This window comes from Furipterus horrens, unplaced genomic scaffold (genome assembly GCF_987537825.1).
Source record: "Furipterus horrens unplaced genomic scaffold, mFurHor1.1.pri manual_scaffold_7, whole genome shotgun sequence".
Taxonomy (NCBI): domain Eukaryota; kingdom Metazoa; phylum Chordata; class Mammalia; order Chiroptera; family Furipteridae; genus Furipterus; species Furipterus horrens.
Window position 1 is genome coordinate 14,545,481 of NW_028327177.1, and position 17,039 is coordinate 14,562,519.

The window sequence follows — 17,039 nt, forward strand, 5'->3', positions numbered from 1 at the left end:
ATTCTTGTGGCTTCACTTCGCCTTGTCCCCACTCATTCCTCGTGATTTTTCACTGTGGATGCTTTTGCTAGATCTCCCTGGCACTTTGCATCTTCAAACTTGAGAGGCCTGAATTTCTGCTTCTTTGTGATACGTATCTGCTTTGTGTTTCTGTTAAAACTTGGGCGTTGTTTTGAACATCTTTTCTCTCACTCTTAAGAGAATACTTTTATTTTAGTCACTTTGGCTTTGCTGTGTGCGGGTCATGATACATGCTGTGCACTCCTTTTCGGGATGGTGTGTGCACTCCTTCTCTGGATGGTACGTGGGAAATCTGCTCCCGTTTATAAAACAGATGTGTTTGTGCTGCCCATGAATCAGCGGTCATGTGTGCTGTGGAGAGCGGGGAGGAAGCAACTGCTTGAACAGACTGGATTTCTAAAGGACACATCAGCAAATGTTTTTTTGTTTGCTTTTTTTTTTTTTTTCCTTTCATTTTTGCACAAATCTGAAATTTCTGTAACAGAAGACATAAAAATGTGCATAATTATGGGGCAAAATCTCAAGCAGTCAGTTTAATTTGCTGAGAAACACGTGGCGCCTACGTTTCGCAATGGAGGCGGGGTTTGCGCTGGGAATGAGCAGGGGCGGGAGATGTTTTGCTGACCTTGTTACCACTGCTGACTGCTTGTTTGGCCTGTGTTCTGCCTGCAGGTGGATTTTGCCTTCACTGTTTGGCAGAGCTTCCCCGAGAGGATTGTGGGGTACCCCGCACGCAGCCATTTCTGGGATAACTCTAAGGAACGGTGGGGCTACACGTCCAAGTGGACGAACGACTACTCCATGGTGTTGACGGGAGCTGCTATTTACCACAAGTGAGGAACTTACGTGTTTTGCTCGTTTAGATTCGTACATGCTCCTTATGTGAGTTTCTGACTGCTCCCTAAGTAGGAACTTCAGCCAGATCTTGTTAACAACAGTAGCGAAAATGACCTTGAATCCTTCTTTAATTTTGTTGATGTAACCAACGTGTGTCTTTGAAACCAATAAAATCTCGTGGCTTACTGCATCTCCAGAAATACATCTTCAGTTCATCTTAGATGTATTGAGTAACTGAATATTAGAATAACAACTACAAAAGTAAATAATTGAGTTACCCCCCTTCCCCGGGCACTGTTCTGGGTGCTTGGGATTTACCATTAAGTAAAATTTTTTAAATGCCCCACGGTCTTATATTCTAACAGGCGGAGATGCACTACACATAATCGTTCTATAATATGTTAAGGTGAGAAGTTACATAGCAATAAGGCAGAGCAGAGCAGGTAAAGGATTAGAAGAACTGAAAGAGAAAGGGCAGATAGGTGGGGGGAGCAGGGTGCTCCTCCTGCAACAGGTGAGATTTGAGCAGAAACTAGGAGGAGAGGAAGTCAGCCGAAAGAGTATCTGTAGGAAGAGTGTTACAGCCTGGGAAACAGCTAGAATAAATGCCCCGAGGCAGAATGTTGGAGGAATATCAAGAAGACCAATGTGAGCAGAGCACAGTGGAGAGCAGGGGAGAGAGGCCGTGGGGGCCCAGGGGCAGGTCCTTGCTATCCACTGTGAGGACTTGACTTCCCTTTCAGTGATGTGAGGGTTGAGCAGAGCAGCCTTTCTCAGGTTTTAAGCATCCCCTCTGGAGGCTGTGTTGATGACAGGCTCTAAGGGGACCAGGGCAGAAGCAGGGAGACCTGTTGGGAGGTGATTGACATTATCCGAACAAGAGATGGTGGAGCCTGGAGCAGAACGTGAGCAAAGGAGGTGGTAAGTAGTGATCAGGTTGGCATATTTTGAAGATGCTGCAGCGTGATGTCCTGACAGAGTGGGTGTAGGCATTTTTGACCTGAAGAACTAGCAGGATAGATTAGCTATCAGCAGATAGAGATAGCTATAGATGGAATATGTATTAAAGGAAAGGCAGGAGTCAGTCTTGGGCTTGGTAAGACATCCAAAGAGTATGTTGAAAGAGGTAAGGGATGGAGATAAAAATCTGGGAGATGTTTGCATAGATGGTCTTTAAAGCTTGGGTAAGATTGCCAAATTATTTAGTGGTCCTGACTTCATCATAAATGAAATCCCCGCTCTTCTGCCTTGGTAAGGTAAACACACCAATCTTAACCTAGTCCTTTTTAGTGAAGAATAGAGAATCTTGTCATATAAATCAGTCTGAAAAGGCGCAAGGTGTAAACATTTAGACTGGCTGAATCTCCATCTCAGGATTCAACCTCTTGGAAGTTCATTGTTCCCTTTCTTCTTGCCACTGCCACTTAATGACTCTGACTCATTCATTTTTTTTTTTCCTATAAATATATACTCCATGTCCCTCCAAAAAATAGTAGGGTGAAAATGATTCAAATTAGCATAGGTCCTCCACAGTGATTGACCACCAGATTAATCAGTGTTGAAATAGATGGTTTATAGGCCACAAAAATACAACAGTATATTATTGGATTCTGAGTTATGGGAGAGTCTTAAATATAGTTCTGATTAAACCAATAATTAAAATTGTAAAGTGGCTTGTAATGATAAATGGATTATGTGTAAGTAACTTCTCTTGCCATTTAAGTATTGTTTCTTACCAACAAACCTGCTATTAAAATTAGGTTGGGCAAGCTATATTTGCATGTACGTATCTCTGTACCTTAATCTGTAAAATGAGGATGATAATAGTACCTACATCATAGATTCCTTATAAGGATTAGATGAGTCATTTGTCGTAAAGCACTTTAGAACATTATCTGGCATACAGGGTGGGGCAAAAGTAGGTTTACAGTTGTGAGTACACGAAACAGAGTTTATTCTTGTGTTATTTATTAATTATTGTATTATTTTCCATATGAATAACTATAAACCTACTTTTGCCTCACCTTGTGTACTAAGAACCAAATAAGTCATAGTTCTTGTTGTCATCATCTGTGACATGTTTAGGGATCCAAAGAATGGGTGTGTGTTTTCTGTCAAAGAAGACCACCATATATAATGATGTCCACCCCCAACCCCTGGGAAATTTTCTTGGTTCTTCCAGATATTATCACTACCTGTACACCCATTATCTGCCAGCCAGCCTAAAGAACATGGTGGACCAACTGGCCAACTGTGAGGACATTCTCATGAATTTCCTGGTGTCTGCTGTGACAAAATTGCCTCCAATCAAAGTGACCCAGAAGAAGCAGTATAAGGAGACAATGATGGGACAGGTAAGAGAACTCTCCTCCCTTTGCTTGCTGGTGGTTCACCGGGAGGTAATGAGGACGCACTGTTCCTCTAGGAAGCATAATGAGGAGATATATCTTAAAAACACACACATCTGAAGGCTCCGAGGGGGTGTACATTTGGCACACGGATAATTGGGAAGACATAAGTCAAAGAGATCTTTAAGTCAAGAATATAAAAACTTTCATATGACCTACAAAGTGGCATGAGAAAGACATACCTTCTCCAGAGTTAAAGAATGTATGTAAGGTGATCATCAGTGTTTTATTTAATGAATAGCCACCACTACTCAAAACACAGCCTTCTGGTGGTTGCTCTTGGGCTGGATGAGCATTGTGGTGGCAGACCAGGTGTGACAGTAGCTGATTTCCAGTTGTAGAACCAGCACTTAAAAGCTGCGGGCAACTCAGTTGCCTCCTGAAACTCAGTTGGCTCATCTTTGAAATGGAAATGAGGAAATCTACCTCAAGAGGGTGAGATAACATAGGAAAATATTATAAAAGTAAAATATGGCATTGAGTCATAAGAGTTTAGTATAAAGATGCTTGCAAAGAAATACAATCCAACTTTCTCTTTTTACAAGTAGGGAAACTAGGATGCAGACAATTTAAGCATATTGCTACAAGTCATCCAGTATTAGAGGAAGAATTGGGAGTTGAATTCTAGACTCTGTTCTTTCCACTGCTTGGTCTTCCACACCCCAGGGTCCGCTGTCAGGATGATCTATATATACGGAGGCTCATCTACCCTTACTCCTCCTTGACAGAGTCCAGTACTATAAGTAAGGCCATTTAGATCTACCCAGTTAAATCATAGAGTATTATCCAACAGGATTTGAGTCATCCTTAAAGGACATATTTTAACATGTTTTTTTCAGTTCAGTTGTTTAGGGTTTTCCATTGACCTTGTTCTAACAATACTGGAAATCATATACAAATCTAGTTTTTGCTAAGGAAAACTTAGCCATGCCTGTCAATTGATGGTTTTTCATTCACTAAGTTTAGTAAGAGGAACATATTTACAGGATTTTTCCATTTCTAAAATTTAGTCATTCAGTAGTTACTGAACATGTACAGATTCTATCAGGCACTGTTCCAGATTCTGTTTATGACACAGCCGCTGCCCTTAGTGGCAAGGTGTCTAGTAGAAAATTATATCTCCCTTTACTAAAAGAACAGGCAAGATTTGCAAGAGCTTTTCATCTTTAAGGCTGAAAGGATATTCAAAGGCAAGCAAGATATATGGAGTATCTACTGTGTGCCCAGGTACTTTCATATTTATTATCTCACATAAGGGTACAGCATTCCTTTATATTGTTTGCTTGGAGAGTTCTATGAACTTCCCTTAGGTTATACGCCGATTGGAGGTGGAATTCTAATGACACATGATTTCTTAGGGGCTGGTTTTATGCCCTTCTCATAGATTTGTCTGATTCTACCAAACCAATAGTTCTAATAATTTTACACATCCTTTGGGGGACAAATCCCAATTTAGCCTTAGGTCTAACTAGATGTGTCTAGTTAAATATGTACTTTATTTTCCCCATTCTTCCCGTCAAACACATTTGTTTATTGAACGTTGTATGACTGGTAAAGTAAATTGATGTCATGCTTGAAGATTGTACTTTGATTATACTGGAAAGGTATATTCTCTAATATGTTGGTTGACCCCAAATAAAGTCTAGAGATGAAAAAGATACTTGAGTAATTCAATACTTTTTTTAATTTTTTTTATTTTTAAGAGAGAATAAGAATGAGCTTAAGCTCCTGACAGTATTCCCATTTGCATATGGGAGCACTTGCCAGGAGGTGGGGGGGGGGGGGGTTCTTCCTTTTGGGAAGGAGTCAACCATTCGGAAAGGGCCTGCAAGCTCATGCCAATGTAGGAACAAGTGACAACTGTCGGCTCTGTTATGAATTCAAATGGTCGGCTTAATTTCAGAGTTCTTCTAGTATAAATGCTAAAGAGTAGACCCTGCGCTCTGTCCTTTTCCAGCCTTGAACAAATAATGTTGACTTCCCTGAACCTACTTTCTTACCTATAGAGCGGGATGTGATTACCTAGGTAGATAACTTGACCAGGTTTTTGTGAGGCTCAAGTGAACATCATGAACACACTTTTTACAAATCATATTTTGTTTGTTTTTCTGCTGCTCAGTACTTGGCATTTGTATTTACCTTCGGTGGTTACTTTCAAGCATGTTAACACTTGTTTTCAAGTGACTCTGGGTGATTTTCGCAGTGAAAAGTACCTTCCCATGAAAGTATTGTCTAACAATGCATGAGGATTCATGCACAATGACCACAAACACACATGCATATACATCATTAAAAAGTTGCATAATGACATAAACGAGTTTGTGTCTATTCCCATAATTGGGCAACTGACCTTTTCTTTGTTTCTAAAAACATGGTTTTAAAGATATTATGCCTAGTTCACGTATTTAAATGTCAATAGTCACGTCATTCAAGGCTTTCTTTTAAATCTGTGTCATTTTCATGGTCTAAAAATAATTACCACCTTAGAGGCAACACAGAGAGCTAAAGAGATGCTATCCATCCTTTCAACTTACTCAGAATCAACCAAGTAACCAGAAAGTTTTAGAAAACTATCTCTGAAACCGCGAACACATTGTTGGTCATAATATTTGATCCCACATGCAAAGAGAAGTTTTATATTTAGTGACCATAGTAGTTGTGGTGAAATTGGTAAGTCATTTCCTGAGCAGAGAATTAGTCATTCAACATGGATCATTGTTTGTGTGTGTATTTAGCACTGAGGAAAGTAGCCTATTTGGGGAAAACCAGGATCAGTGCTTGAATTTTCACCAGGCACAAGGATGGGGAGGTTTGGTGGCCAGGCCAAACCCTGAAATCTGCCACGTGTCTGTGAGTCTGACTTGGTTTTCTGCAGTGTCTCCATTTCACCTTGCCCTTGGCTCACGATCTTCCTTCTTGCTCTCCTTTCCCCAGACTTCCCGGGCTTCCCGCTGGGCTGACCCCGACCACTTTGCCCAGCGACAGAGCTGCATGAATACGTTTGCCAGCTGGTTTGGCTACATGCCGCTGATCCACTCTCAGATGAGGCTCGACCCCGTCCTCTTTAAAGACCAGGTCTCTATTCTGAGGAAGAAATACCGAGACATTGAGCGACTTTGAGGAATCCAGCCAAGTGGGGGAGGGGAAGCGAGAAGGGACTAGGGTCAAGCTGCTCTCTCTTCCCAGTGCAGAGCCGCTCAGCTGCGGAGCCAGATCGTGCCAAGCATCCAAATGAACTTACATGGACAGAATGACAAAACAAAAACAACAAACGAGAAGGAAAGGCCAATGAGAACTCTACTCCTGGCTCCTGGGACTGCACCGGCCTGCTCCAAACTCACCTCACTGGCTTCTCTGTCCCAAGACTAGGTTGTGTACAGTTTAATTATGGAACATTAAATAATTATTTTTGAAATGATTGCTATGCAGGTTTAAACTTTTTTAATGATCAAAACTATTAAAAACCAGAGTTCTTTCTTTAATCAAAATTGTGTTGGTTGTGAGTATTTCAAAGCTGCTGCTCCTCTTCCCAGCAAATATCATTGCCATTGGTCACGCAGGGTTTCCTGTGATCACAAAACCTCACACTCCATGGACAGCACAATAAGTCACTCTATCCAGTGTCAAGAAATCATTGAGCACAAGTTCACCATTCAACATTGCCAGTGCAAATTGTTTTCCACTTTGAATTTGCAAATCACCTTGAACTTTTATCTCTAAAATGTCACTGCATGAGGGAAAGTAGTATGACTTCCAGGTAGACAGTTCTAACTGAAAACTTTGAGATACGTAAGTATGATAATCCTTTTCATTGGGGGGTGGGGTGGGGGAACTAGGACCAAGAAAACAGTAGTATAATTAACAGACGTTCCGTTTGCCCAAGGAACCATCCAAACAATCCACCTGCCAGCATACCGGTGGGATGGACATGCTGGCCCACAACAAGAACCCAGTTCTTTCCCGAGGTAGGGGCTAGATCATACACTGAACCATACGTCTGCTCAGAGCTGGGGAAAACTTTGGTTTAAAGGCAAATGATGTACGTTGAGAATGAGTATATGGAGAGGAACAGATTATTTACAAGATGAGCTCTTTTATGTTGTTGAGAACTTCAAGTTTCAGAAGCTTCTCCATTGAAAAGGAAGTAAGATATCAATTCTCACCAGTGAACATGAAGATTGCTCAGAAGTGACCTCACCATTGGGACCGTGGTACCATTTTTGGTCAAACATTGTTTTGAGCAAGAATCTGGCACCCCAAAATAATCAGAATCAAACAAGAACACTGTTTTATTTCATTTTAATTTTTAAATCTGGAGACGTTCAATTGTGCTTGTTGTTAAAAATAGCATTTCTATCCCTGCAAATGCTGCTTTGAGCTTCTGATTATTGTAAAACTGCAAATATAAACTGAAAAAATATATAAATATATACGAATACATATATTGCTTAACTCCACTGTAAATGACAGAGAGGAGATTCTGATATTAAATGCTTTCTTCTACCTGGAAGAGGCAAGAGACAACAGAGAAAGGAAAGATATTATTAGGTTCTATTATCTGCTGAATGAACAAGCACTTCAGTTTCTCCTCCCTAAACTCTCCTCAGTCTCATAAATTTATTTTCAGTGTTGTTTAGAAGAAAATTTTATCACAGAATTATGTTCAAATAACTTCAAGTGCCTAGCTTAGGTCAGTGGAATCCATAAATCCAGGAGACTGTAACTCATCCTTGCTTTGTAGACATCTGGACCAGAAAGAGGAACTTGCAAAGAGAATGCAAGAAAGGAAGGTGCTCTAAACAAGTGAAACTAGGTGTTTGCGGAGGTCCAGAGAGGTGATTCAACATGCTACGTAGTGACAGAGTGAAGGCCAGACCCACATGTCCAGATGCTGTGTTGTGAGTGGCACACAGGTAATAAACTTCAATGCAAGGAGCTTTCTCAGCAGCCGCGTGACTCAGAACAGCTCCCTAAATTGCTCTCTCACCAATTTGACCCAGCCTTATCCCACTCTCAAACATGGGATGTTTTCTTTTAAGTGGATGCGATTATTATCTCTTATGTATTTGTTGAAAAATAGTTCTTAAGTCTGTGGTCCTTGTCCTTGTTTCTGTCTACTGCCCAGTCTAATAGGTTTCTTGCCATTCAAGCTGCAGCTCTCAGTGGCTTGAAGGCATAGCAATTAATCCTTATTCATCTGACCGTTGTGCATTTATATTTAACTTTTTGGGACTGCCACATTATTCATGTACCTTTCTTCTTTGCAAAAATGAATGCAGTGTTTTGTTCAGTGACACCCCCAAGCCAACTTAAAACTCATATTGTTGTCTTGGCTTGCAGAACAGTGCCCCTAACTGTACCAGTCAGTCACATCACTGGATTCAGAAAACTGCTTTGCCAGATTTACCTGTCACAAAGTTCACAGGACATATTCTCCGCACACACTGTATGTTGAGGGGAGGGGGGAGACAGTAATTATACATGAAAACAGGATCTGACACTCTCTTCAGCCACTTTAAATCTCCATGGTATCATATTATGTCATTCCCTGAGAAAATCTCTTTGGGATGCTAACCAGTGTGTTCTTTTCCTACTTGGAACATACAGCTAGGAATTGAACAATGCCTAGCAAATCAGTGGGACCCAACAGTAAGATGTAATTTTAATTCACTAAGGAAAGGGCTATATTTCACTGCAGCAAGTTGACACATCATGGCCATCTCTGTAGGATGTCCGGAGTTCTCTCTCAGCCAACTTGAATGATAACCAGAGGTCCCTCAGTGAGCCAACACCAACTGGTAAGAAGCCCAGCGCAGGGAGTGCCGTGCCAACCACGTAATGAATTGCACGCAGAAACTCCAGAGAGGACTGGACCACTTAAAATTTCCACACAGCATCTCTTTCCAGTTCCACATTGGACACATGATCTTAAAAATAATTTTTTAAGCTCCTGTATGTATTTACTTATATGAAAAGCCTTATAAATATCAAATCAAGCTTACATTATGTCTAATATACTTTAAATATATCACCTTTGTTGAAAACAATGACCCAACATTGAGACTGGTGCAGAAAAATTCATGAAATAATCAGTAGGCAGGTCTACCTGGATATATCAGCATACCTTCCAATAGGTTGCTTCAGAACGAAGCGAAAGCTCTGGTACCTGGAATCTTATGTGCGTTACAATTTAACTTTTTCTTATTACAAATGGTGCTCAGAGAAGGATCAATCTTGGTTGCTTCCTTCAATTTTCCTTTAGGAGTGATTCTTTTTCATTTACAGTAGGTTCTGGAATACCTGGTCACTTGAAGAAATACTATGCAGTGGCCTTTCATAAAGGTTACTCAAGTTCAGGGGTGAGATGAATGAATGTGGATAGACATGTATACTGTTTGTTTTGTTTTTTTTTAAGCTGCTTTGATTTAAGAACTAATGCAATTTTAATCAAACCTGTTTAAAGGGCAGGTATGGGAAGAAGGTGGAGAGGTTGGCCAGGTGAGAATCTGAATAAGACTTGCTGAATTATGGATTCAGAATTCCCAGATGAGGAAATCTCTTATATTCCCTCTGGTCTCTTTTTAAAAATACCAGTTGTTGCTATAAACTCAATAGAAACATCCCTGCCTTCTAATAATTAATACATTCATAATATAGCTGATAACATTGGGACCTCAGTTACTGAATTCATGTACCTGGCTTCCATCTGCAGCAACTGTGGACAGGGACCTTGCAGATGGCTTTGTCACTCTTGGCCAGATTTAACCAAGAATGTTCTTTTCACTGCTGGCCTCATACCCACAGGTATGCTTGACGGAGACGAAGTTGTTTTAACTTGAGTTTTTTGGTGAGTATTAATAACCTGCTGTGCTAGATTTGTCTCTCTCAGTCTCAGGGCTGCAACATGGGAAAGATTAGACTATTCCTTGACTCCGACTCTACTTAAAGAAAATGGGGTCAAGATTCCTAAGAACATAGTCCCTCCCATTAATTTAGTAGCACTGTGCAGAAGCTCTGGATACTATTTACAACATAATCTCAATAATAAGATGACTCCCGGAAACCAGCTCTCCTCTTCGTTCTTTCCAAAAATCAAAGGATTTTATTGCCATGATTTTTACTTAGCAGGGATTGTCTGTAGTGGTCACTGATTTGAGTTTTAGTATGTTCCATATGAGGAGCCTGGAGGAGCTACCCAAATTTGGGACTGCCACTGGCCAATTAACTAAATGAGGGAGGCTGTAGTATCACCTTCTGGGAAAGAGCGTCAACCACTGAGACAGCTGCACCCTCCAATGAGCATGGTCTCACCCTTGTTTGAAAGGAAGGCAAGCCTGCCTTTCAGTCCCTGGACTTCTGTAATGATTTGCCTTTCAGGCCTCAAGGGCCAATTGATTTCTGCAATAGTTCTTCTTCTTCAGGAATACAGCCCTTTCCCTTGGTTGTAATTTTTACTAAAATCAGGGCCATGCAAATGACCTGGTTACCATGTAATGAACCTTGTCTATTTGTTTTGAGAGAAAAATATGTGTATGATATGTTAAGAGATAGAAGGAAATCATTGAAGACAAATTACTTTAAATGGCAAATTGTAGAGCAAAAAAAAAAAAAGTATAACTTATATACGATGTACATTTGGAACAGTTTTCTAATATGTTGCCAGTGATTTTGTAGTCTCACCGCAGGTCTTTTCTGAAGTGTTTTCCCCATTTGTTAAAGACGGTGATGACTCAGTGCAATTAATCCCTGAAGTGTGAGAAAATACAAAGCCATAGATCTTGACTTAACTTCACCGACCTGTGTAACTGTATGTCTGCGTTTTGCCACCCAAGACAGATTGTTTTACAGAGAATGTCACCAAAGATGTTTTCCTTTCAATTCATAGAAGAGCAAAAAGAAATTATTAATAAACTATGTGACTTTTCATCTGTGTGGTTTTCATTCCATCCCTTCTGTTGATCACAGAAAGATGCTCATGTTCAGGAGGATTCAGTATGCTGGGGAGCTCAAAGCTTGCATGGAGGTTTGGGGAGAGACAGGCAGCTGAGGTTGGACCATGTATGCTGGCTGGAGGGCCAGCCCCTGCCGCCTCGCAGCCTCCCGAGGACACAGGGCCGCCAGCAGCAGCCACCGTGCAGGCCAGATGCAGCTGGTGCCATTGGAAGCAGGCCAGGGTGAGCAGTGGTGATATGCCCAGTTCACGGCGTTCCTCCACAGGGACACAGGGACAACACGGCAGGCTGAGCCCCAGAGCATCTGGAGCCCGACAGCTGTGGCCATTACCCGCTTTGGTTTCAACTATTGTGTAGAGCTCATGAATTACTGGCTGGCGGTGCATTTATTAGGCTGGCTCTTCTCAAAAAGAATGTATAAATGGTTCCAGGTGTGAATGCAGTGCCGTGGCTCAGGTCCACTGTAGTGCCACTGTAGTGCCACTGTAGTACCACTATGCTATGACAGCAATGAACGTCCTCCTCGTTCTCTTCCCTTCTTCCTTACCAGTGGCATCTTCTCTCTGTCTCTGTTGCCCCTCTTCTACCCTCAGTCTTTGGACATTTTTAGAGAGAGGACATCAGTTCATGAATGTTACATATTTTCAGGGGAATAAATGCCAAATTGCATTTGAGGTGTGGGTTTGTTTTATTATTTCAAGTTTTATGTTCTGTATTTCAATTTGTTCATCGATAAAATGGTGACTTAAAAATATTCGTTGACAAATCGCTTCTGAACAGCCACCACAAACTGAGCCCTGTGCTAGGTGCCTCTGAGGGACTAAAGATGAAGGGGAAAACCCTTCGCCCTCTTCTCAAGCAAGGGAGAGAGAAGTCTGGGTGTGTTTGAACAAGGTGAGTTGGATAAGTCATCAGAGGAGACTCAGAGAGGAATTTGTAAAGTCCCAGGTTGCAAACTGGAAGGTGCTGTGACATTGTTACTTGTAAAATCTATACAGTGTGACTGGTAATAGAATCATTCCTCAGAGTGAGGACAAATGAGAAGTCTCCTTGGAGAAACAGCTTTTAAATTTGGTCCAACCTTACCTCATGGTTGTTTTCAGTGAATGTGATAGTCTGAAAAAATATCATGAGCAATCTTCCTTTATAAATAAAAGATGACATTGCCTTATAGTCTGAGCATTTCCACCACGTCTAGTCATGGCCAGAGGAACCTACAAGTTATTTGTGGACCCCTGAGTCATTCAGCAGTGGTCTTCCTTAACGTGCAGTCTCTCTGGTTTGCAGGAGTTCAGAATATGAGGGTTTTGGTATTAGGCTGTGTTGTGTGCTGTTAGAGGCTTATGCTTTGGGCGATACAGTGGAGGAACTCATGTACTGTAGGGGGTTCAACGGAATTTTTGTTCTGTTTTACTTTCGGCTGCACCCGGGTGAGCTGTCTGAGTGCCAGTTCAAGTCACAGTCTTTGGAACCCTGGATTTGAATCCTGCTTCTGCCTCTTGGTACTTCTGTGGCCCTTATAGAAATCACCTGCCCTCTCTGTGCCTCAGTTTTTCAAAATAAAATCAGTCTATCTCTGATAGGGGTCTTATGAGAGTTAAATGAGTTAATAAAGAGAAAGTTCTTAAAATAGCACCTGGGATGTAATAAGTATCTAACGCTGACCCATTATTAGTAGTTTATTTTTGCCAAAAGGGTTTATTTTAAGAATCTTTCCTGTAATCTGTTGAAGAGGAAACATGCTCAGTTTAGCATTTAGGATACTAATACTGACCCAAATTGAACTGGTTTTTCTAGTGTCTCAGACAACTCTTGTTTCCCATTACACTCATGTTTTAATGCCTATCAACATGAAGTCATCCTCACATTCAACAATGGGCAATCCATCAGCAGAAATTTTGCAAAGTTGAGTTTTTATTTTTGAGCTGCATTTTTTTTTTTTTTTTTTTTTTTGAGGAGTGGTCTGTTTTTTTATTCTCATTTAATGGAATAGAGTTGAGGTAGTTCAGGACTAAACTGAAATTTGGGTGCCAATTATTCTTTTCTGGTTGCTTCAATTACATTAAAAAGCAAACATATTCTTGCCAATAGAGAAGTTACTTGCCGAGTTTCAATTTCTGTTCCAAACTAAACTGCAAATAACCTAGTTTCCTTGGCTAAATCTACTTGTAAAACAAACCTAAAATGTGTCTTTAATCAGAGAGGATCAGATCATCCCATCTTAAGAGTACAAAAAAAAAGAACAAAAACATCAAAAAGGTTACTCTAGGAAGAGGGAGACTTGGAGGCTATTTTAACTGCTCCCCAAAGATACATATATACATGTTATTTTATAACTTGCTTTTTAAAAACTTAATATATAGTCAACATATTTTCATGTCATTAAATCATTTTGAACAAGTTATAATGAATGTGTAGTACTCCATTACATGGCTGTTCCATATTCTCTTTACCCAATTCCTAGCTGTTGGATATTTAGGTATTTTAAATCTTCTTACAATGTTATGGAAAATCTTGTAATAAGTGTTCAATTAATGGGATCTATGCTGTCGTAAATATTCCTAAAGATCATCTTTGTTTACATCCTTTGCTATTATCTTAGGATTAATCTGAGACATGTCAAATGTTATAAAAAATTTTAAAGCTTTTGCTGCATAGTCACAAGATATTTCAGTATATTAGAATGTCTACCGGAGGAAGGTTTAAACTTAACCAATAAAGAGCTATCTAGAGAATATAATAATTGCAGTTTGGCAGCCAAAATGTTTTAAAAATTGGGGTCCAAAGAGAAAAAATTAACAAAGCATAATCTTTAGTGGCAAAACAATGCTGGATTTTCTTCTGGAGGGATTCACTTACTGTATTTGCCCTCTTCTTGGGTGTTAAAATTTTTATCTAGGTAACATATCCCTTATATCTTGTCTTTAGGTTGAAGTACAGAATGACAATAATGCTTTTCTCTCAGATATTTTCTCCTTCCTTCTGGAAATATCCATATCAGGTCGTCGGCAGCCGTCCGTCTCGAGAGACGATGGTGTAGCTTCTTAAGAGTCTATCTGCACCGCCGAGAATGGCTGTGCAGTCCAACTCGGGAGTGACACGGTATCTGTCTCCTCCCGTGTTGAATCGACATCTTGCGATGACGCTGGAGTGTCCTCTCCAGTGAAGCTGAAGCTACAGAGCCTGGGCAGGGTGTTATGGAGGGTCTGGTGTTGCCCATGCAGCAGACCCCCCCTCTCTTCGCAGCTGAAGGGTCCAAGGGAAAGACGGAGTCAATACAGCTTGGCTTCAGGTGCGCCGCAGGAGTTGCCGGTGTTGACTACAATGTCAAACCGCCTTAGGGACTCCGGCTCCGGATTTTCTGTCGGGGTTTACTCCCTTAGCCTTTCCCCTGAAGAGGTATGCCGCAAGGCAGCGGAGGCTTTTTGGAGTCAGAGTTTTCCTTCTCTGATGTGCCCTGACTGGAAGATCGAACCAGCGACACTTAGCTCGCAGGCCGACGCTCAATCCACTGAGCCAAACCATATCAGGTAACTTTTAATAAAAAGCATTTTAAATATCATTGTCCCTGGCAGCTAGTACCTTTTCTGTACCAACTGCAGCCTGTTTTCTTTTAGGGGAACCCACCCCTCTCTCCCTCTTTCCTACAAATTTTATGAGGCTGACCCCTCCCGCCTCCCGATTCCAGGGGAGTTATGTGTCCTGTCAAGTAATTGAGACCCTATTCTAGATTGTCTGGTGGCAGTTTTAAGAATGATGTTCCATCTTGCCTCTAGCTTTGTGTGCATAATGCAATGAGTCAAGATTATACTAACAGTATAACAAGGCCAGGAGTCTTGGTGAGTAGGTATTTAGCATGTTTTGGGAGAGACTTCATCGAAGATGTGCACTTAAGTGACATCTTAAAAATAAATAGGAATTTAACTGACAGAAAAAAAGTGGAAAGGGCATTACTTATAAAGGGGCATGAATTCAACACCCTTTGTCATAAGTATGTAGCAGAGAGAAAAGTGAGAGCCTAGATCTGTATGAAAGACATAATCGTAACACAAAGATTTGGTTGGTTTTGTTGGCTAAAGGCAGGTGCTCCCAGCAAAAGATGAAGTAAGTATAATAGTAATAATGAAAACAGTAATAGTTCGCTTGATTCCCATTTTCTTTCCTCCTAATACAAAAGTTTCAGTGCAAAACACTGGAATTGTGGGTCACATGTGACTCTATTGTACTAGTCAGAGGAAGTATGCAAAAGGCAGCAGAAAGCATGCTCTTTCCAAAATGTTCAGGAAAGATCTGGCTCTGAAGACTTAAAATGGAAAAAAACAGACTTCTATTTCTGGATAGGATGTAGAAAGTTGCATGAGATCTTCATTCTCATTCTTTCAGTGCATACAAGTCCAATAAACTACAATATCCTGGTCATTTAAAGCCTGGCAGAGAACTGAAAATGTAAAAACAAAACATACTTAGATGAACTAAATCTTTGGAAGATGCAATCCATTCCTAGGCGAAGAGTATCCTACAGCTACTTTTATCGTAGCAGCCCCAGAATGTTACTCCATCAGAGAGTGGGGCAAGGAGAAACCTGGTGAACTGAGAACTTTAGCAGCGTCCTATGGGCTGGCATGAGGGACTTGAATGCCTAGGTGACCCGTTCACATATTGATCTGCACCCAACTTTCATTTCTTTCCCATGCGACCTTCACCAGGGTCTGCAGCAAGGTACGGGATGCTAGATGCCTGACAGGAGGTCTACACACTGGATCTTCTCCGTGAGGGAGATACAGCCATGTCTTTCCTAAAAGTAGAGTGAGTGCACCCTAGTGAGAGATGTGGAACTCAGCAATGTAGGTTTCATGCTCCTAGGGGTTGCTAAAGCAATTGTCCTTTAGGAGTCTCCGACTCCTTTGAGATTCAAAGCTATGATCTCTGGCCCACGGCATACATAAGCAGCTCGCCCACGGCATTTGCCATGCTATCAAAGGTTTCATGGATTCCCTGAAGGCTAGCCCTGGACTCCAAGGGGCCATTGAGAGCAGGATGGAAATTGCTTTTCTAAATCCTCAAAGCCATAGAAAGGAACAACACAACCCACCATTTCCTAAATAAGATAGTCACGTGCCTTAAGGGGTCTTTTTAAATCTTGGGTTATAATTTTGTAAAAATATATAGGACATTTCCACTCAATGCAGCCTGTTGAATCTCACCCAACCTCCTATTCCTGTTTGCTGTCCAGAGTGGTGGGAGTGCCCACATTAATGAAAATGATTAATTACTCATGGTCCTCAAATGATGTTCAATTCATTGGTCTGAGAATTCTCACTAGGAAAATGAACCCACCTCTAAACCCAAGTCCCTCTGAGCCTGGATGGAAGGGAGGCTGTCCCTGCTCCAGTCCTTCCCTAAGACATTGGTAGGCCGCTCTGAGTCAAAGGATCTGACCGTGTGTGGGTATTACCAAAAATTATAAAACATACTGCAGAACCATTTTGTCAGAACAGCTGCCTGCATGGCTGTGAGAATGTAAAACTGCTCCTGCAGATGGGAGAGGCCAGGGCCATGGACCTGTAGACATTTTGTAGTTTTGATAGATGTGGAAAATTATCTGTGACTAATTCATTTGTTTTTCTTCAGAATCCCAAACTCTTGGCCTGGCTCTGGATTAGACTCAGGGAGGTAATCTGACCCAGTTTTTCCAATAAATAGGTATAGCATTTCACCCCCTTTCTCAGGTAAGGAAGAGAGCATGCAGGGTTTTCACTGAATGTCATATCTATGGCCAATCTGTTTCCAACTTATTTGAAGAAAGAAATCTCGTTAAGCC

The 17,039-nt window shown here is 41.1% G+C and overlaps 1 protein-coding gene across 1 annotated transcript in view; it reads left to right on the forward strand.

The window, feature by feature from the left end:
* EXT1 (exostosin glycosyltransferase 1) overlaps positions 1–6,748 on the forward strand; it is a 270,855-nt gene extending 264,107 nt beyond the window's left edge. Inside the window, exons 9-11 of the mRNA XM_090283428.1 lie at positions 694–854; positions 3,041–3,212; positions 6,201–6,748. Of these exons, the coding sequence (XP_090139554.1) occupies positions 694–854; positions 3,041–3,212; positions 6,201–6,386 (519 nt within the window). The 3' untranslated portion in view covers positions 6,387–6,748. The remainder of the gene's footprint in view (positions 1–693; positions 855–3,040; positions 3,213–6,200) is intronic.
* The last annotated feature ends 10,291 nt before the right edge of the window (positions 6,749–17,039 follow it).